Raw genomic sequence first — 22,109 nt, 5'->3', positions numbered from 1 at the left:
GGGAGGAGAGAAACAGAGAGGGAGGAGAGAGAGAATTAAAAAAAAAAAAAAAATGAAGTCCAGTCGGTGCAGCTTGTGAGCGCCTGCCCCTTTGGGTGGGAAATCCGGACTTAGGCGCTCATGCAGCGGGCGGGCGGCGCTCCCCGCGCTCGATCCTAGCGGCTGGGGCAGCTGGGGGCGCCTGTCCGAGCCTGCTGCGGAGGGCGGGGGAGGGCGCAGAGACCCGCCGAGCCGCCTCCGCCTCGGCCTCGGCCGCCGCGCCGCCGCCTTGCCCGGGCCCAGCGCGGCGGGCGCTCGGAGTGCGAGGGCGCGGGCTGCTGCGGAGGAGCGGAGTGAGCCGGGCCGGGGTGCGGGCGGCTAAAATGAGTGAAAGGAGAAGATCTGCAGTCGCCCTGAGCTCGCGAGCACATGCCTTCTCCGTTGAAGCCTTGATCGGCTCAAATAAAAAGCGGAAACTGCGAGACTGGGAGGAGAAGGGGTTGGACCTGTCCATGGAGGCGCTGAGCCCGGCGGGCCCGCTCGGAGACACCGAGGACTCGGCCACGCACTGCCTGGAGCCCCACCCGGGTGAGTGCGTTGGGCTGGACCTCCTTAGGCGGGTAGTGTGGGGGCACCGGGCCGAGTGGGGAGAAGGGAGGCCTTGTCCCTAGCGCTGCTCCAACGCGAGATCGCCCCCCCCCATTTTGTTTATTGCAAATGCTTTGGACCGCCCTAAATTAATTGGAACCAATTTAGGAGACAATTCTGAACTTTACACTTTCGTCACCAATGTCAAGGGAGGAGGCTTATCGCTGCCGCACCAATGTCAAGGGAGGAGGCTTATCGCTGCCGCAGGCCCCTGGGGGTTAGTAGGGGCATGGGTCGAAGGTAACCGCTACGGACGCAGGGGAGTGAGAGACTTAACTTGCTTCCCATATGCCAGTCTGACGGGTGCGGATTTGGGGACCCTCAAATGCCCTGTCAGGAAATGCCCACCTTGCCCATTTAATCTTCGACCGAGTCCTCGCCTTCTCCTACCAGCTTTTCTGGGACTCAAGTTGTGTTTCCCCTCTTCCCGGGGCCAGGGAGTATAATTCCATTTGTATTCTGTTGGAGTTGTGGGAAGAAGAGTGAACGTTAGATCCTTACCCTAAGACCCACATTTTTGTGTGTATTTGTGGAGCCAGATGTACAATTAATTTGTATCTCAGATCTCTGTGCATTCTGTGCATATTATGTGCACACAACACGTAAAACACAGGGCAGATGTCGATGTCTGTATCTTAATAGAACTCTGAGAGGAGGGGGCCAACGATGTTTCCTATGAAGTGCCAAGATTTCAACTGTGCAAAACAGCCCGAGGGAACAGCTGTTGTCAGTAGAATCTGGCGGCGGCGGCGGCGGCGGCGGCGCGCGCACACAGCGCTCATAGCTTGCTTTGTACACTTAAAGCAACTTCCCGGCCCACCCGAGCTTCTAAAACACACTGGAGGGAATCCCTGCCCACCAGCCAGGCTGGGGAAGCGGTCCGCGGTCCCCGCGCAGGCAAGCCTAGGGAGGTGGGGGAGCGGCCCACAGCGGATCCGAGAGCTCGGGAGCAGATCTCGGATCCTGGCCTTGAAGGCAGGCCGACCCGAGGAGGGACAGCTGTCGCTTACATTTTTGCCTTCGGCAGTGACAGTTCAATTTCCATGCTCCCGAGGCTAATAATAACGCGATTAGCGGGTGACTTGCAGAGACAGGGTTTTATGAATTCTCCGTGTTCTTGTGGCGCGATACGGTATTTGGGCTAAGTGTTGGGGAATTATTTTTATTAGTCGATGAAAAGAAAATTAAGTGGAGATTTATTTCGTCCGCTTAAGTCTTACTCTGAGTGTGGGTGCGAGTGCCTGTCCACGCAAACCCCTGCGTGGGCACCCCAGAAAGGAACTCGTGGCGAATGTTATTTCATGTATCGGGCCAGACCCAGTTTCCTCATCACAGTAGTCTGCTGTCACAGTCTTTCTAGGCCTTCACACAGCTAGTGGTCTTTCTGCTAGGCCTCAGGACAAATCACAATTTGGGCCGGTCGTTAATTTTATTTTCTCGGCCATAGAAATAGTAGATCTTATTTAGTCGTGGCAGACATTCTGTCCGCTGGAACATTTCTTTCAGGAGGTCCCAGTTCACGCAGCACCATTCTGGGGTCGCTTATTTAAAAGATGCGGGGGGGGGCGGCGAGGAGGGGAGAAGGAGCACAGAATCAGCTAGCAGTTCTTGGAAGGATTAAGTGAAGGGTTCTGAGAAGGAGAGCAGCTCAAGAGGGATAGATACGGATTCTCATCATCGCCACAAACTTCCACCGGTCGCTATTGGGGTGTAGGGGGATCTGACCTAGAAGAACTCTAGAAAGTAGAAAGTTTTATTACTCTTACGAAAATAAGTTTTAAAATTAATGGCAGAAAGATAGCGCTTAGATTAGAGAGAAAACGAAAATACATTTGTGGAGCAAGGGCTGGGACAGATCTTCTGCAGAGCCGGGCTAAAAACCAGGCCAAGGGGATCCCCAAGTTGGAGCCTGATACTGGCCAAGGTTTTCTAAGGAGCCAGCATACAGACGCAGGAAAAAAACTTCCACTAAAAGGGCGCCGTGGCCGGAGGGAGGCTTAGCGTCTTGTTGGCCTCTTGTCCAATTGCACCGAGCTCTGGGAACAGGGCGGTAGCCAATGCTTTCGCGTTCAGGGTTTGCTTGTCCCTTTTAGGCCTCGAGTTTCTTCCAGTTCTCGCCCCGTACAGCACTCTACAATTCCAAGACCACATTTAGAAGTATTAAAGTTTGTACATGAGTGTGTGTGTGTGTGTGTGTGTGTGTGTGTGTGTGTGTGTGTATTCAGGCCACCCCACTGTGCCCAGAACAGGCCACAGTGGACCGCAAGATTTTGCCCAAACGGGCTTTTCTAACTTAGGGCATGCGGGTACTTGCGTCACTACGTGCATCTTCTTCCCTCTCTTCCTCTCTTGACCTTGTAACCAGAAGAGGGAAAACTCAACAAAACCCCAAAAGTGCCACGGGGCTGGGGAGGGATAGAACACAGATTCACAACACCCGCTTGGAGCCATTGTATTAATGTTCTCACCCTCATCCCTCTCTAACTAGTGTCCGGGTTTTCAACCCCTTTCTTCTCAAGCTACAAACCCCAGGGATCCTCAGACAACCCAGGGCCAGACTGAACTGTTTCACTATTTTTATTTATTTATTTATTTTTTTTTGTAGACTTCTTTGCGGCCTTCTGTTTATATACGGGCCGTTTTTCTGTCCGCACTAGGCTGATTTTAGCAGGCCCCCAAGAGCCCGCAGCCCGGGGCTCCAACCTGCAACAGCGGGGAACCAGGCTGGCCCGCGCGCTGTAGGCGTTCACACGTCAGAGGGCGCACAGTACGTATTTCAAAATTTTCCACCGGGTTTAGTAGCCCTGAAAAATTCCGAGGCCGGCCAAACTTTGGAAAGAGGCCTGTGATGTGGCGCACTCGCTATCACAACCATGCATATACTCGCCTTTTTTTTTTGAGAAACCGTAGGGACCGCGTCCTGTAGGTCAAGAGAGGGTCTTAAAACCCATCTCCTAGGATCCCAGCGCTCTGCCCTGCTTGTCTCTGCCTCCGCCAAGCTGCAAGGAATGAAAGCCTGACCTGCGGCTTCGGGCCTGAGAAGTCTATTTCAGCCACCATCTGCGCCCAGACCCTAGCCTCTGCTCCCGCTCTGGGTTGGACCTTTCCGGCCCAAATCCCTAGCGCAGCGTGGTCTAGGCCTGGTCTCCCGCGGCGAAAAATAATTCAAACCTTCTGCGGAAGGATTTCCTTTGCCAGAATTAGAAGTTCGGTATCCCGGCGCCCCCAAGGCCCGGGGAGGTGACGGCGCACGCGGGTGGGCGCACAGGACAGAGCCGAGGGTCGCACTGGCCGAGCGACGCTCCTTGCACACGAGCACGCGCGCCTGCCCGCGCTGCGTGGTTTACACGGACCCGCGCAGACACCTGATGAAATTAAGCAAGGATAGCCCACACAGAAACCTGGTTACTCCAGGCCACCTTTCATCTTGGGTTTTTTTCCTAAAAAAAATATTTTATTGAGTTACCGTGATCAGTTTGCTTATATAATTGATCTGTCAGTTTACGACTTGTTTGTTCAGTGGGAAACATCAAAATTTAAATTCTGACATCACTCCTCCACCCACTCCACCCAATAGGGAAACATAGGATGAAAACGGAGGAAGAAAACATATTTAACTAACAGAAAAAGTGATGAGACTGAGGGAGGTAGGGTAAATCTGTTTGCTTAGACTGACACCAGCCAAGACTTATACAGTAGTGCCAGGGCAAGACCATGTGGTCGAAGAATTGAGACACCCAAAGGTCTGGCTAGGGTGGGGTCCGGGTGAGGAATCCTTGTCCAGCTGGCCTCGCTCAGCCCAGTACGAGCGCCTCTGCACAGTGTGGGCCTGCCTGAAGAGATGAGCCAAATTAGGGCAAGTTGGACTCGCCTGCGATTCGAATCGGGCCTGCCAGGCCCAAAGGATCTTTGGTAAGTGACCTTGTACGAAAAGGGCAGCATGAGGAAGGGAGGCTAGATCTGAATTTGCCATTGTCCAAGTTAGTATGATTGTCTCTCTAGGGATGATTGTGCGGAACCTTTTCTTCGATGTGGTCTGGCAGCGAAATCAGACAACCCCTGAGTGCACAGGGTTGTGAAAGCGCCGCACAGGAGCGGCTGTGGAGACATTCTGTGTTAACTCCCCTCTGCACCTCTTAGAAACAACCACAGCGCGTTGCTCAAGGGCAGTGGGCGCCCGGGAGCGGGGAGACCTTGGTACTTAAGTGGGTTGAGTTTACATTTCCGAAGGCTCCTTTCTCGCGCTACAGAATATCCTTATGAAAGGCTCTGGGTAACAGGAAGACGAACGAAGGGGCAGAGGACTGCCTGTCCTTTAACGGGGCCAGAGTACACCCTTGCTGGTCACCTCTACACCCTGGAGAACCTGCGGTGTGCGCAGGCCTAATGCACTGAAGGGAGAGCCAGATAGAGCTGTGCACACAGGGGCGCACGGAATTCCAATCTTCCAAGGCTTGCTCGGTACTATTGATATTTGTACTTAGAGCAGAACATTTTAGGTTTCCTGATGTCATGAGTAAAATTCCGAGAGAGAAAAGTGTATGGGAGACCTTTCAAGCAGGAGCGGCAGGGGGTGGGAGTGGGGAGCTTTAAATTTAGCGGACTTGAACGCCACTTCAGTGGAGCTCGACTTGGTACAGAAACAGACCAAAGCCATTTCCCTCTCATTTCTCTCCGCTATACTAATACTATATACTATACTACACTATACTTTTTGAATAATATTAGAAACATCTTTTAATCACCGTAGGAATTGAAATTCTTTTTAATCCATACAGATAGTTTTAAAGTGAAGAATGGCATCAAAAGCTTAACGTGGGGGCCCAAACGAAAAATCTTAATATTGGTGATTTGTGTTCCTATTCCTGCATTACCCTCACGTTTATCCATTTGATTTCCTTTGCTTATGGGGAAGTAAATTTAATGGAAGTAAGCCCTTCATCATTAATCCTTCACAATGGACCTCAAGGAGAGAGGCACAAATACATTTTGGCTCAGAAGACTGAAACACTGTGTCCATCCAAGTCTCTCCAAGGACATTACTAGTATCACAATCGTTTTCTCTGTTGCCAAAAAAGATTATAAATGATGAACCTTTTAGAAACCATAATTATGAGCTCAGATGGAACTTTACTTCTCACACCTGGGGGAAAAAAATGATTACTTCTAAAATGTAAATTCCTTTTCCGGAGTGGCTGCAGAGAAAACATCAGCAAGGTGAACTGTAGAGATTGCTTAGGGATAAAGAACAAATTGGCATTTCACCTTCCCTTTTGGAACTGCAGAAATCTATCAGATGATGATTCTCCTTATTATAGTGTCTTATTGCTTTTTTACTCCCAAGAGATCCAAAGTAGTTCAGCAGGAGGGACTATCTAAGCCATTTTATTCATCTGAGGTTTATGTTTTGACCTTTTGGATACTTTTCCACAAAAGGGAAAAGTAAGGAACTGATGGAATGTGGAATCTTTTTCTATTCTCTCTCATCGATGCTGTTTATTTTTGCTTTGCTTTATTTGGTTTCTGGTGAGCCTGGAATTTTATATGTATGTGACTGAGATACTTGGGGGTCAGCACTGGGAACAGCAATTAGCAAAATTATAAATTAGGGTCTGTTTACACTTCTTTGGGGAAGGATAATCATTAGTTAATTTAAGTGAGGCCCTTACTCTAAGTGTCAAGGGTGGAAAATGAGACTTAGTAGAGAGGACCTGCTGTGAAATGGGAAGAGGTGGGGGGATTCAAGCAACTGTTGACGACCAATCAACATTTATTCAGCACCATTAATGGCTTCACTTTGAGGCAGAACATTTTGCTGAGTACAAACTGGTGATAAGCCTTTGATACTAGAAGTGAAAACAGGCCTTGCACCCACTGCTTTTTATTCTAAAAATCAGCTAGTATCGAGCTCCAGCTTTGCCCTTTATTCATATGTAGTATGTCTTTTTTCATATACATATGCATTTGCATACACAATTGTATTTTAATACACATATATATTTGCATAAACAATTGTATTGGTTTTTACAAATTTGGTGGATGACCAACATTATAAAATGTAAGATAGAGAGTCTATGTATATATAATCAGTTTATCAAACTGGGAACATTTAAAATGTCAAAGTTCAGAAATTTTGTCACTGTTAGGTATCGCTTATTAGTTCTAGAGATGCCCAGATTTGCAAATTCTATGCATTATGAATTTTCGTTTAACTCTGAAATTAACTGATGACTTTCACCAAAGTCTTAAGAGGACAACCAGGATGTGAACATACACAGATAACATTTTTTTTTAAAAACTTCAAAAACAAAGAGGGATTCCGCCTACCCACCTCAACTAAATTTGGCATTTTATTTTACAAATGATGCCATCTTCATGTTGACAGGACAAAAGCTGCTTTGTGTTCTGAGAGTAATTTCTTCTATGCACAGAGTAAACCATGTATAACCAAGGGACATTTGGATAGTAATGATGGATATTGAAAAAATGATAGAAGCATTTGATTTGGGAAAATTAACTGGATACCCATGAAATCCAGGGTACGTAAAACTCTTATTTCCTCTCCTATTATTTTTTTGACAGAATAGTTGCCGAGGCTTAAATGAGCTTATTTCTCAAATGCTGTCACACTTACTGGAAGATTAAACAAGAAAACAATAAAATTCTATTTCTTATTTATATAAATGATATTCCAATACAGCTTTCTTGAAAAAACAAATTGAAAAACCCCACCCTACTAATTACAGGAGATTCCCTCTGAAAGGGCCCTTTGGAGGTTCCTGCTATGTACGTCAGGCGCCCAGAGGGCGTAGTGGGTTGATAACCAAAAGGGAGAGAGAAGAGACAATCAGATATACAGTCTGTGAAACTCATGGAAGGGCCCGATGAATTGAATATGCTCCGCGCTGCGATCCTGGGGAGTTTACTGACTAGCTCTCAACTGGTGGAATCACTCTTTTTTTCTCGCAACACCTTCTGCCTCCTCTTTGCTGCCCCTTTGCCGCCAGGGGAAAGTATTTTTTAAAATCCCAGATTCAAGAAAACCGCCCCCTCCCTCTACTTTCCCTTTTCCCCCTACACACTTCTCTCCCTGACATCCTGTTCTCTCCCAACCTCCCACACATAGGCTGAAAACATCCATTTGTTCCCCCTCCAAAAAATCTGCAGATGACGTTTCGCCGCCGCAGGAACTGCGATTGCATCTCTTCCCGTGGACCTATTCTTGGGAAAATAGGCTAGCTTCTGTGACCTTCCAGAGTCAGTGGACTGGGCCGCAGCCCCCGCCCCGGCCTGCCGCGCCCGCGAAGCCGGACTGGAGTTGCCGGCTTCGCCTGGGACTCGCGCTGCGCGCCTGGTCTCTCGCCCTGGGCACTGAGAGGCGCGCAGGGCTTGATCGCTGGGCCTTTGAAACCGAGGAGAGCTAGTGGGTTCCCTTTTCAGCTCTAATTATATCCTGGATAATGTGGGAACCCTGAGATTACCCTGGTGGCCTTGGTAGAAGACCATTTAAATCAGCAGAAAATTCAAAACAAAGAAGCAATAACTTCACCCCCACTCCCTTCAAAAAATCCCGAACCCAAAGATCTTACACCTCGAGCCCTGAGGGGAGTTTGAGCATTTTGCTTTCATCAGGCTGAACAAATTTCTGAGGAATCAGACTGACTTCAAACATTAGCAATTAGAAACCAAGAATCCTCTGGCTTGAAGAACTTTTAATCTCTAACCATTTCCAAATGGGTAATTCTAGGGTCAGTGAATATTGTAGGCAGTCTGATAAAAAAGGAGCCGACTGGTCAGTGGGTTTGAGATGCAGAGGATCCCTGGGTGCCTGAGTCTGGCCATACTCCCTACAGGAGGCAACAAGAAACGTTTGTCCTTCTTGCAGTTCCTGAAGGTTAGAAAGGAGGTGCTTTTAAAAAGTCAAAATAAATAATGGAAACCACACAACTTTACAAAGTAGATTGAAAAATGACAGTTTTGTGGTCAGGTTCTGCCCTAAGCGGTCTTATAGAGGTAAATCCTACCCTGGAGGCATCCTAGCTCCAGAGGGCAAGTAGGCCCCACCCAGCGCCTCCATCATAAGCCTAAGGGTTAGATGACTTGGATGTTTCAGGCCTCTGCTTCTTGCACCTGAGGAAGGGGGTGTGTGTGTGGGGGGGAAGATAAAAATTGATTCTCACAGTGAGCTAGGGTAAAAATTGTGCCTATAAGTGATAGTGAACACAGCAATGTATCTCTTTTGTTTGACCAAGCTTACCCAATTCAGAAAGGTAGTAAGTTTTCCGGTTTGTTTTTTGTTTGTTTGTTTTTTACAGTAAGGCTCAAGGAAGGGCAAGATTCTATCCATGCATTATTTAAAAAAACCCAAAAAATAAAAAACACCAAACTCCAAAACAGAGTTAGGAAATTCACGGTATGAATAAGCTTGAAGAGAAATGTTGCATGCCAGAGGTTTTCCTAAGCTGGAATCTTTACCAGAGCAGATTGTCCAGTCTTTTCTCACAGAGCTGTTGGTGGGTTTGAATCACTGACTTTTGGGTTAGCAGCTGAGCATTTAGCCACTGTGCCACCAGAGAAATTCTAACTTGTAAAACATTTTCAGAATCCTTAATTGCTTATGTGGATGTTCTGTAAGTTTTCACTAGACTTCAAAACTTTCAACACAGGCCCTCTTATTCTATATTATACTTCATGTATTAGGAGACCTAGATTCTAGTTCTGGCTTTGCCATTAATATTGGAACCAGGAATATTTCTTTTGAAGGTAGATATATTAGTGCTGGAAAGAAAATTGCTCAAGAGTTGTTTCATAGTCACAGCTGAGGCCTCAGTTCTGTCCGTGAATTGAGGGACACAGGCTCAGATGACATCCAGTTCTCCTGAAGCTTTACAATTCTGTGATCCCATTAACTTTTTAATATTCCAAGATATTCACCTTTCCTCCAAATATACCTGGCCCATTGCTGAATTCACTCTTTGATTTGTTAGAATAAAGAACATTTTAGGAGTATTGTAGAAAGTCACCCTAATATTCATACAGGCAGAGAAAAAAAAGTGTATGATTTCAGGGTTAGAATTAAAAATCTTTCATATAGCTCTTGAAATATTTCAAAATTAGTATCATATGTTCAGAAGTCCTAGCTCAGTGGGTCCTAGTCCTCTGTGCTTGTTTTAACCCATTATTATTCCTGTGAACATACAGAGCCCCTTTGACCATTGGGTTCTAGGGCATTCTTGAATTTAAAGGAAATGTGAGAGTTTTTGGGTTGTTTTTTTTTTTGTCTTTCCCAGAAACAACTAGAAAAAGTTTGCATATTTGGAAAATGAGGATTGAGAATAAGGAGCAATTTCATCAGTTGTTGGGACCACTCAAACCCCCCCAAAAGTAAATTCACTGCCCCCCCTTACCCCATTACTTTTTGAGGCTGACATTAAGCACTAGAAACTATTTTCCACATGTCTGTTAAGCCGAGATCTTGATCTGGCAGAGACGTGAGACTGCTAAAAGGATGACTTAGTAACAGGCAAAACGCTTGTCAACAAGATAGATCAGAAGACAGCTTAGCGTTCAAGACCTCTATTCATAGCTGCTGAACTAGAGGTCAGGGTCAGGTACAAGACTGGGCCTAGCACACACATCGGAGGCTTTCTCATGTTTCTATCTTGCGAGATTTTATTTCCTAACTGACTCCTGCAACTGAGCTTTCATCTCCAATGGTAGCTTCTCACCCTTATTTGATGTCCCATTGTTCACTGTCCCAGTGCCCGTGCCCATGTGTGTCATCATCATGGAGCTTGTGGATTTACTGGTCTTTAGCTCTCACTCCTATTCTGTAAATATTGTGGGACAAGGACATTAGCTGCTTTTGCATTAAGCTTAGTACAAATGACTGGCACATAGCAAATGTTTAATAAATAGAACAAAATGGGGATAATTATAACAAAATGAGAGCAATAATAATAGCAATGTTCATTGTATACTGCCAGTCACTGTGCTAGACGTGTATCTCTATTTTTCTATCAGTCCAAAATACTCATGTGAGATAGTTATTATTATAATCATTTCAGTATAGTGAACAGGTAAATTATGTGGTATAATTGTTAAGTAGGGAGCGCTGGTGACCTAGTGGTAAGAACTTGCACCGCAATCTCAAAAGTACTTGGTTCAAATCCACCAGCTGCTTAGCAGGAGAAAGATGAGCAGTCTCCTCCTGTGCAGTTTACAGCCTTTGAAAACCTGCTGGAAGACCAGAGATGAGTTGGTTCCAACTCGATAGCACACAACAATGGCTAAAAAGTGTCTTATGGTAGCGCACTGCATAATATGTCATGACCACCATGGGATTGGTGGTTCAAATTCACTAGGCTCTTTGTCAGTAAAAGATGCTTAGTCTCCTTTCATAAAGACTTAAAGCCTAGGAGTCCTGATGGAGGGTCACTATGAGTTGCTAATGACTTGACAGCAGTGAGTTCGGTTATAGTTGGTTTGAGTGGTAAAACCTCACTCAGGTCCCTCGGGTGAGACTGCTAATAGTGTGGCCTCCAGTAAGTTACTTAACTTTTCTTAACCCTGTTTATGCATCTGTGAGAGTGAAATAATGAAAGTATCCCTCCAAAGTTTGTTGCAGTGCAGATTAAAGAAAGTAGTGCGTACAGAGGAATTCAGGATTTAATACAGTGCCGATTATTCTAGCAGTTGAACTCTGATTAACTTCAACAATCAGTTGATCAGTTGAATTGATAATAATCACTTAGATCAGTGACAAGCTTGGATAAAGATTTGCAATTGATTGTAATGTGTAGCCCCAACCATGCTTCTTCCCTAACATATTGCTTGAATGGAATGTTTGGGATTTAATTACTGATTTTCACTTTATTTATGGTTAGAAACAAAGTGCTGAATCTCCATCTGTGTGAATATGGATAAAATAGAATTTTGGGCATGTTGATATTCAAGCTTCCCTGAGGTAAGATGTCAGTGCTCCATCTGACGGAAGAAGAGTGTCTAGGATGGGGACCTAGAAACTGACATAGTAGAAAAAAAGGATTTTACAGAGGTTGGGACTCAGTTTTACCAGTGCTTCAGGACTGTGATTATTTTCTTTGGTTCATTCTATAATATTGCCACACATAGCTCAATAATCCCAAAAAAGGCCAAACTTTATCTCACAGAAAGTAAGGAAGATGCATTTTCACAAGGCCTTTGTAAAGCATAGGATTCTGTGGCAAAATGAGCCAATTATACCGAGAGATTGAAGCTGTGAGAAAGAATTGGTAGGTGTTGCTTGATTAAGGCTCAAAGAGAAAGCTGAAAGCCAAGGAAGAAAAAAAAAGAAAAAAAACCAAGTAGGAAAATTCTCCACATAACCCTCTCCCCTCCTCCCACCTTGCCAGAGAAACAGCAAAAGCTCCAGACATTGTGTTAGAACCCACATCTGGCTGCCGTAGTTTGCACATTTTCCATCTTTCTAGAAAACAAGCCTGGATTTGATCATTTACTTTTTTAAAAAAAGTTCTTACACTCACACTTTATTTATAGGTATGTGCTACATAAATGTCCATTTGGGCAACATCTGACCACATAGACACCAGTGGGGTTGGGAGGGAGGGCTTTCTTGGAAATGTGCGAGGAATCAAGCCGGTGATGGTGGTCAGCGTGGGGTTGCGGTGTCTTGGCTCCCACAGTTGCCATTGGCACTAGCCCTGCTCAACTCACCTGTGTAGGTTAGGGCCTTTGTGGCTACTCTTTTCTGTTCTTCAAGGCTTCAGATTTTGGGTTGTTTATTTGTTTTTTTCCCCCCATTAGGTTATTTACAAAATTCTAATACAAATTAGAACAAATTCTTTCACTTTCCCTTACCCCCCCCCTTCATCAAATTGTACAACCCAATGATTAGTCCCCTTTTCCCCTGTACATCCACATCACTCTGCTTCCAACCTCTCCCACTTCTCCTGGATTCTTATACTCATTCTACAATAACAGTCTTATATACTATTTATCCTTGAGGGACTGAGTTATTTCACTCAGCATAATGGTCTCCAGTCCCTCCCAAGTTAGGTAATGATTTACAAAGTTATTGCTCCTGCATGCTGCATGGTATTCCATTGTGTGAATGTACCATAATTTCTCAATCCATTTATTTGTGGTTGGGCATTTGGGCTGTTTCCATGTTCTTACAATGATGAATAATGCTGCTATGAACATTGGTGTACAAATATCAGTTTATGCCTCAGTTCTCATATTCTCAGGGCTTATTCCAAGTAGTGGAATAGCTGGGTCATATGGAATTTCTATGTTCACCTTTTTGAGTAAGTGCCAAACTTTGACTTGGGTCCTAAGACCTGCTAGAGAATGTGATGTGACCAGAGGCAGCCAATTGCAGGTACAAGTTTGAAAAACCCCTCAGATTGGAGCTAACAGAGAGCGAGTGTGGAGGTCACTTTGATATTAATTTGTTGAATGCATCTTGTTGTATACCCTTGAGTCAGACAGACGTATATTTGTTGTTATTTGTTGTAGAGTTGGAGCAAACTCATAGCTGACCCTCTAGAGGGTTCTTCTTGTTGTTGTATACCATCAAGTTAGAACTAACCCATAGCTGACCTTCCCACAGGTTTTCAGACACAGTAAATTGCATGGGAGAAGACTGCCTATCCTGCTCCCGTGGAGCAGCTGATGGATTTGAACAGCGTGCCTTCGGGATTGCATTGTAGCTTCTTACCACTAGGTCACCAGAGCTCCCTCTAGAGGATTTTTGTTGTTGTGTGCCAGAGGGTTTTTAGAGGCTGTAAAGCAAGGAAGGAGATTGCCCATCTTTCTCCGTGTCAACCAAAGGGTTTGAACTACCTGCCTTTGGGTTGGCAGCATAATTCTTTACTCACTGGATTACCAAAGCTCACTGGAGGTATATTTGCTGCTGTGTACTGCCGAGTCAGACCTGACCAATAGCTGGCTGGCCCTTGTCAGGTGTTGAGAGGTATTAAATTGCATGGGAGAAGATTGCTCATCCTTTTCCCTCAGAGAAGCTGGTGCATTTGAAGTGAGTGAGTGCCTTTGGGTTGGCAGAGCAATTTTTTACAGCTAGGCCACCAGCTCCCTTCCTACAAGCATATATACTAGATATAATATGGTGTTCATACAATGGCTAAATCATATGATGTCCTTTTTCACAGAAATAGCATTGGAAATGCTTAGGCCTCTCCCTTACAGAGGAAGAGGAAACCATCTGCTCTGAATGGAACTCAGTCCTCAGCCTTCAATATAGACTCTTCACTCCACATTTTATCTCCTGAATGGACTTTCTATATATTTTAGTCTCTTGACACGACACCAAACTTACTGTCAAGAAAGTAATTTCTGAGTCATGGTGACCATAAAGGACAGATTGGAACTACCTCATAGGCTTTCCAGTGTTGTATTGTTAAGGAAACAGCTGGTAGGTTCAAACAGCTGACCCTGTGATCAGCATGCTAGTGTTTAATCCACTGTGCCACCAGGACTTCAGTTTTGTCAGCATTAATCTTATCTCAGAACATTCACAGTGAACTCACAAAAGCCAGAAAAGCCCAGGTGCAGTGAAGTTGATCCTGTGTGTAAGAGGAGAACTGTTTTTCGTTGTATTTTCAGGGGCCAATTCTTGAAGTAGATTGTTAGGTCTTTTTTCTTGAGTGTTTCTGGGTGATTTTTTTTTTTTTAATTGTTGTATACCATCAAATCGGATCTGACTGGCACAGGAGGAAATTACCCCTCCTTCTCCAGTGGAGCACATCCAGTGGATCCTAACCGCACACACCTTTGGTATTGCAAGCGCAGCTTCTTGCCACTAGGCCACCAGACTTTCTGGGTGATTTTTGGCTAACATCTGTACCTGTTAAAGTTTGTACCACCTATGGATTCCTAACCAAAAATAACCCTTATAGATTGCTGTTCTTGTTAAAACAAAACCAAGCCCCCAAATCCGTTGCCCCAAGCCCATTCTGAACTCACAGGACAGAGTTGAACTGCCTCATAGGGTTTTCAAGGCCATAACTCTTTACAGGTACAGAGCTGCTGGCGGGTTCGTCTCCAGCTTTTGGTTAGGGAGGAATCATTATGCCACTTGGAACTCCTTGGCTTTGTCTTTAGTTCCTACACAAGGAGCATGAGATTGGTTTAGTTCCTACACAAGGAGCATGAGACTGGTTTCCCAGGCTGCCCTCTGCATACCCACTGGGTGTGACAGTGCTACAGACTTGGTTTTCTAAGCATGGGGTGGGGTTTGTGTAAGGGATTCAATGAAATCTACCCCACCCAAACCTTAAAAGGAACCTTACTGTATAGTCAGAAGCGATTCGTAGCCGACCCTCCAGCAGGTTTCTGAGGCTGGGAGAAGATGGCCTGTCTTTATCCTGAGATGCCGCTGCCACCACCTTTGAGTTAGAAGCTTTCCGGTTAGCAACACACCTTCCTATAGATGAGACCACTTGAGGCTCCTTCTTCTTAACCTTGTTGTTCGAGTCAGAACTGACCCATAGCACCTCCAGCAAGTTTTCAGAGGCATTAACTCACACAAGAAGAGATTGCCCATCTTTCTCCCACAGAACAGCTGGTAGATTTGAACCATTTGCCTTTGGGTTGGTGGCACAATTCCTTACCGCTAAGCCACCAGAGCTCCGTTCCTTCTAAGTGCACAGAAATATCAGTGTTAGAAATAAGGTGGCTACACACGGAATTTGATCTAAAACCTTCCTATCCTTTTCGTGCAGCAAAATTGAGAGGAAATGTCAATGGCTCTGTTTCACCCTTCTCCATTCACAATGGGGTGGATGGAATCTTATTGGTAATTGATTCAAAATGGAACAGCTTAGAAACATATCAGTTGCAGTGACGGGCAATTCATGCATTTCTAAGTACTGTGGCTTTTTTTCCAAACTCAGCAATCACAGCTGAAATCCCTTTGCCATGGATTGAATTTACAAAGGAAGAGATCCTGATTTCCACAGTGGCTTCTTTTTAATGCTTGAGGATTAGGAAACCGCCTTGAGGACCCAAGGCAAGGACACCCGCTCTCTGTCCCGGCTTTAACTTTAACCTCTGAGTGACTGTTGGATTCATTTATTTTATAACAGCTCTATTTGGAGTAGCTTTGTTTGATATAGGATAAATTATTTTCAGAAATCTTTCATCCTCATAAACTCTCACACGCCATGCTTCTTTACAGTGTGGGGACTGTGCTGTACTTGGGTGTGATCTAAGCAATAATTTTCAGGAAACTTAACAATGCATTTGTGAGGTTTTTGAAAGCCCACCTGTTCACTGTCTTTCCATGACTTTTCCGCCCACTCCAAGTGTCCTTCCTCTCTTAGGATGTCTGCGATGTCTCCAAGAGGGATTTGGAGAAAACTTACACACCCTGGTTTTGGCATGTGGACTTAACTATTAATGGACAGTAAGCCTGTGGAAATCAGAACTTGAGTAAAGGAAGAAATCTGTCAAAGAAGAAAAACTAAAACCTTTTCTACTAAGAGAGGGCAGTAGAGCAGAAAATACCCTGTTAAGGGCAGAAAACTTGTGAGACCCAGGAAAACAAGGCAACCCCTTCAATTCTGTCTCTCACTGGTTTCACTGTATTTATTTGCTTAATTGTTGTGGGTAAAGAGTTGCAATGCTAACCTGAAGACAGGCTATTTGAATCCACTAGCCATTCCATGGGAGAAAGAAAGGCTGTCTCCTCCTGTGCAACTTAGAGCTTCTAAAAACCCACAGGAGGGTTCATAATGAGTTGGTTTCACCTTGACAGCAATGAGTTAGCTGGATGACCTGTCATATTCCTCAAGATTCTGCCCAGTGACAGAAACATGGTTCTATAGGTTGAAAAACAGAAAGATGTAAAGTCTGTTTTTGTTTTGAAGTTTTTATCTCTCCCATTACCAGCCCCACTCTGTGCAGGCAACTGATTGGTGGGATTTGGTACAATTTTGGAGCAACAGAAGTATATGCATTTTTTGGTCCATTTCTTTCTCCAAGGAATCTATGTGGAGCCAAGCTCTTGAAATGCAAGGTGAGGCCCAAGGTGAGAGGAATGCTGCCACCATAAGTGATTTACTGGTTTTTTACCCATGTGGTCTGCCCAATTAGAAATGTAGATTCAATAAGCTGTGGAACAAGCCTTGGCCATTTCTTTTTTCCTTTAGCATTCAAAGCACTAGTGGCATGACTAGCATTAATCCTGGGAACATTAGATCCCATCTGGTGCAACTGTGCATTACCCAGATTAGACTGTGACATCACAAAGATTTAAGGCATCTCTGTGATATTCTGACTGGGTGGTACTGCGGGAGGTGCTTTTTACAGACACAGGCCAATTTGACTGCTGTATGGGTGAGCAAATAATAAGCCAAGCCCTGGAAAGGAGGTGTGTGTGTGTGTGTGTGTGTGTGTGTGTGTGTGTGAGGGAGGGCTGGGGGATTGAGGGGTGTGATGGAGAGGAGCTGGGTGTAACGGTTCCTTAGCTTGCGTGGGTGAATTGGTTCCGGATGTTAACATTTTTTCCTTGGGGCTTGACTACATTCTTCTTTTTCTTTGCCTGTCTGTTTTCCTGCCCAAATTGTGGGGCCTCCACAGCTGTGTAGCTCATTGCTGGTGAGTGCTGAGATGACGGATCTGGCCTTGTTGCAAGACCAATTTTTGGGCATGTGGATAGATAGAGACTTTTGAGGGGTTTTTCACCCAACGCTTTTCTGATTCTTGAGGGGTTTTCATCCATCATCTTGTCAACTTGGTACCCACCCTGTGTTGCATTGGATGGCCTCTATTGGTAAATGAGTTATGACATGTTATAGAAAGCAGACGGTCCTTCATCGCCTAGAAGCAAAAGATGTTGCCTGGTGTGGGAAACTAGCATAGTAAGTGGAGGCTAAAACACTACATAGTGGATAAGAAAGAGCATGGGCTTTGAGGTCAGATAGATCTGACTTAAGAAAAGAGCTCTGTCTTTATAATCTTGGGCAAGTGACTTAGCTTCTCTGTGCCCAGTCACTGTCACAGACCAATTGTGTCCCTAAAGTCATGAAACTCGATTAGGCTGTGATTCCCAGTATTGTGTGATTACTCTCCATCTTGTGATGTTTTGTAAATCCTGCACTCTACCTGTGGCTAAAGAGGCAGAATTGTTAGGTGTCTTCAAGTTGACTACAAGCAATCCTGTGAGCAGCAGATCTGAACCTTGCCCCGTCTCATACCATCCACACGGTGTTGACCATGCTTGAGTATATTGTTATAGTCATGGTGTCCATCCAACTTGTTGAAGATCTTCCACTCTTTTGATGACTCTGTCTCTTTCTCAGTATGATGTCTTTTTCTAAGGACTGACCTCTCCTGAAAACATACCTGAAGTATTTGAGGCCAAGATTAGCTGCAAGAACTTACTTTCATTGTGTAAGTTCTTGCCTGTGGCTAGAATCCTCTAAGGAGCACCCTCACTGCCAGACAGATTTGTTCATTTTTTGGGAGTCCTTGATAAATAATCCAAAGGCATCAGTTCTTACTTACTCTTTCTTATTCATTGTCCAACTTTCATATGTAAATGAAACAATTGGAAATACCATGGCTTGGGCTTGATTCCAACTTGGTAGTAAACAACAACAACACCACCACCACCACCACATTTAAAATGAAGACAGTAATATCATCCTTCAGATCATTGTTTGTGCTCCTCTGTCTCTTGCCCTAACATACCTTCTGAAGAAAGTTTATCCTATTTAAGACAAGTCTTAAACACCTAATATAGCAAAACAACTTCCAAGATGGAGAAGGGAAATTTAATACAAATGTTGATTGACAAAATGGGCACATTCAAACATGGGATGACTTCAGAAAACTGTGTATGGTAGCTACACAATTGCAGTTATTACCATAGTGGAAGTAAGTTCTTGCATGCCTTCAACTTTGTCTTCACTTGGAATCTGTTATAGGGATCTTCTCTTTAGGAACCCCTCAATGATCTCTCAAAGTGGTGTCCATGTGCTTCTGTGACTTTATAGTTGCAAGGGAATACCAGCTAGTAATTTTCAATTCTCCAGGATCTTAAACATGTAGAATACTTCCAATTGGTCACTACTTTAGGAAACTTCTCTTGTAATGACCAAATAACCTGAATAAATTACAAGGTTTTTATCCTGCCTGTTGGCTTCATAGCATACTGCTGGCTTCATGCTACCAGTAGTTTGACTTTAGCCTTTTTTTTCCTTGGTAGGATGTACACCTGCCATCATCGTTTTTGTCCTATTTAGTTGACAATTACCACTAGACTTTTGGATGGTTTATGCTGGAACCTAAGGAGACAGTCATCTTGATAATTTCTCTTAGTTCTGTGATCATCTTTATTTGTATTTATGTACACAAACATATGTACACAGACATACACACATATACAGTGCACAGTACTTTTCTACATTTTAGGATTTTTCTACACAGGAAGAAGGGGTGAAGTAGAACCCTGCAAATGTTAATGCTTTGCACCTTTTTTGTGACACTTAACACATTTTGCCTTAAAGTATAACTTTTTTGAAGGCACACTTATTTTATAAGCTCTGACTTGACTTGAAAACCCTGGAGAGAGAGACTACTGTGTCTTACTCATTTTTGAATCCCCGTTAGCACTCAGTGAACATTTGTTAAACTGAGTGGATAGATGTCAAATGTTAGAGATGTTCTCTGTATGTTGCAGCCTATTTACAGATGGTTAGGCTGCAAGATGGTCTTGGAGACCCAGTATGAGGTGGATTAGGGCCCTATGAGTCCTTCTAGGTGTGAGCTCAGACTTTTCAGTTGATCTCTCTATACTGGAGTCTCTTTTTTGTAATGAAAGTAAGATTATGGAGTGTAGTAAAAAGGAAAAGACTGAAAATTATACAATTAGCCAGGTGTTTTTATAGGCAGAATTTGCTAAATGCTACCTGCTTGGAGCCTGGTTTTGGGAGTTCTCTCCTAAGTAGGGATTAGCATTTAGAAGTGCAATTAGTTTCTGGGAGTAACTCTGCTCTATCTTTCCTTATTTGTTTCAGGCCTTATGTCCAGCAGCCTCTATTTCCTGCCCAGCAAGAGAGAAAAAGGAATTGAATGAAAGGCAATCTGAAAATCCCCAGTGTTAAATAGAAGTGCAGAAATATTACTAAATGAAAGACAGATTGCATGTGTTTGCCTGAGAAAGCAGAGTTGGGTTAAGTTGAAGCAGAACAAGAGAAATTCTTCTGGCTTTTCCATCCCAGGAGCAGTGGGGAATATGTGAGCAGGCTGACAGGAGGTCCCAGCTCAGGGCTCAACCCCATGATGGGGGAGAAGACAGGTTGTCAGAAGAGGAAAAGGGGGAAGGCTTAGAAAACATAAGGTAACTTTTGAGCAGGATGAAGGGCTGAGGAATGTGAGACAGCACTGTGAGAATGCAGTTCAGAACAAGCACACGGAGAGAGAAGAACCAGAGACAGAGTCATACATAGAATGCCAGGTACTTTTTGCTGCCACCCAAATTGTTTATAAAATCCTTAACTTTGTCAGTGTGAAAACCAATAATATTTAGTTACTTATTTTTGTCCTGAATGTCTTAGAACCTACTTTGTTTGTCTCTAAGTGGAATTTGCTTTAGAGAAAAGGGTATATATCTATTTCTTTTTTTCTCATGGACTCTAGATTATGAAGCCATAGTGATGGGTGATTGCTAAGGCACTTAAGTGTCATAGGGAGCTCTGCAGGGCCTGTGGCTTCTGTGCCATAATGATAATCCAAGCATGTAAGTGTATTGTAAACACAGTGGAGAGGAGACAGCCTCAGGCAGCCAGACCTAATCAGGAGGCCGTCAGACTGGGGTGAGTTGGTGCCTTCAGCTACAAGTTGTCGGGCAAGAGCATTTCTTTACATTTTGTATTAAATGAGTGGAATGACACTGATGAACTTCCCGTAGTTCAATCCTTGATGCTGAGTCATTCCTATATTTCTTCAGAATGAGTTCATGGGTCTCAGAATGGAGAAATGCATTGCTATTAACAGCTAATGAGAATAAGGATCATCAGACGTCCTGGTGTCTTTTGTGAGTCTTCCATTCCCATATGGTGTCTATTCTGGATCTCTTTAGAAAGAGAATGTGACTCAGGAATTCCACGTAGGAGGGGTTGTACAACAGCTCACCAAATCCAGCTGTAGGCCATGAAGAACCTAATTTCCATACCTCTGAAGGGCAATGTGGCTTTTCGTGCTAAAATGCATCCAAGGGAGCATATATTGCTCTTTAGGAACACAGTGTCACAGTGGGTGACACAGTGTCACAGAGGGTGACACAGTGTCAGGCAGGGTTATGTTCTGGCCTTCAGAAGGTCACAGCCAACTCAAGAGCATCTTTTAACAACATGTGACCTCAAATGTCATCATTCCTTGGTATCCTCAATCCCTAACTAAAATATACATTTCCCTTCACATCTCTCATGGTCCAGAGAGTCAGGATCAACAACCACTGATCCCTGAGGGTCACCACCTTATTTTGGTTTGCTGCTATGGAGTTAGAACGTTATTCCTGGTGACCCTATGCACAGTGGAATGTATTAGTGCCTGGTTCTTTACTACTCTCACTATTAGGTACAGCTCAGACTATTGTGACCCATATGGGCTTCATTGGCTGAAGTAAATCATCACATCTTTCTTCTTAGTCTTGTCTTAGTCTAGAAGCTCTGCTGCAGCCTGTTCAGTGGTGGCTGTGCATGAGCTCACCTTTTTCTACGTCATAAAGCTGTAGGCATTTTGCTGAAAGAGAGGATATTAAGAAAGATCCTGATCTTTTGAGCTACACTAGTTATAAGGAGTAAACAAATTTATTCTGGATATTTAATAAGTTGGTATAGTCACCTTAGGAAAGAGATCAAACTATTTTGAGAGCCATCTTTTATAACTTTCAGAGTAACTTCTCTTTACTTCAGATATTATTGTAATCTGTCACAGGTGATACATGACGTTTGAGTCAATCTGTTTTAAGAGAAGTCCAAATTGTTTTTTTAATACTATCTACATGTATACTTTTCAAAGAAACTTGGAGTCCCTGATACTTAAGATTAAGTTTGAAGCCTTTTGCCTTATCTGGAAAGGGATCTGGACAAACAGGGAAGCCGTCTGTAACTAGAAGGCTAGAGGACTCACTGCAGACTGGAATCCAAAATCCACATCACACATGCTGTTTGCATGGGAGTGGTGGCACCAGCTTTGTCTTCAGAGCCCACACCAGAACACCCAGCCCCTCAAACTAGTTTCCATACTTAGAGTTTCTGGTTCTTTTCTTTCTCATGTTGCAGCATCAGCAAAACAGACTATTTATTGACAAGTGCAAACTTTTTCTAGGAGTGTAAGAATTAATTGTTTATTTTCTGTTATTTGAATAATCTGTAAAGAAATACACATTTTATTTTAACCAGTGGGATTTCTGTTTAGGTATTAGTGAACTTCACTTATTCAAATACTGTATG

The 22,109-nt window shown here is 44.1% G+C and overlaps 1 protein-coding gene across 1 annotated transcript in view; it reads left to right on the top strand.

Moving 5' to 3' along the window:
• The first annotated feature begins 362 nt into the window (after positions 1-362).
• The window catches only part of TBX15 (T-box 15), a 155,575-nt gene continuing 133,828 nt past the window's right edge, over positions 363-22,109 (top strand). Inside the window, exon 1 of the mRNA XM_006900313.1 lies at positions 363-567. Coding sequence (XP_006900375.1) covers positions 363-567 — 205 coding nt within the window. The remainder of the gene's footprint in view (positions 568-22,109) is intronic.

The sequence above is a fragment of the Elephantulus edwardii genome, unplaced genomic scaffold, assembly GCF_000299155.1.
Source record: "Elephantulus edwardii isolate Elephantulus edwardi_28Jun2011 unplaced genomic scaffold, EleEdw1.0 scaffold00280, whole genome shotgun sequence".
Taxonomy (NCBI): domain Eukaryota; kingdom Metazoa; phylum Chordata; class Mammalia; order Macroscelidea; family Macroscelididae; genus Elephantulus; species Elephantulus edwardii.
The sequence above is the reverse complement of the archived record's forward strand: the minus strand, read 5'-3'. Positions and strand labels throughout refer to the sequence as shown.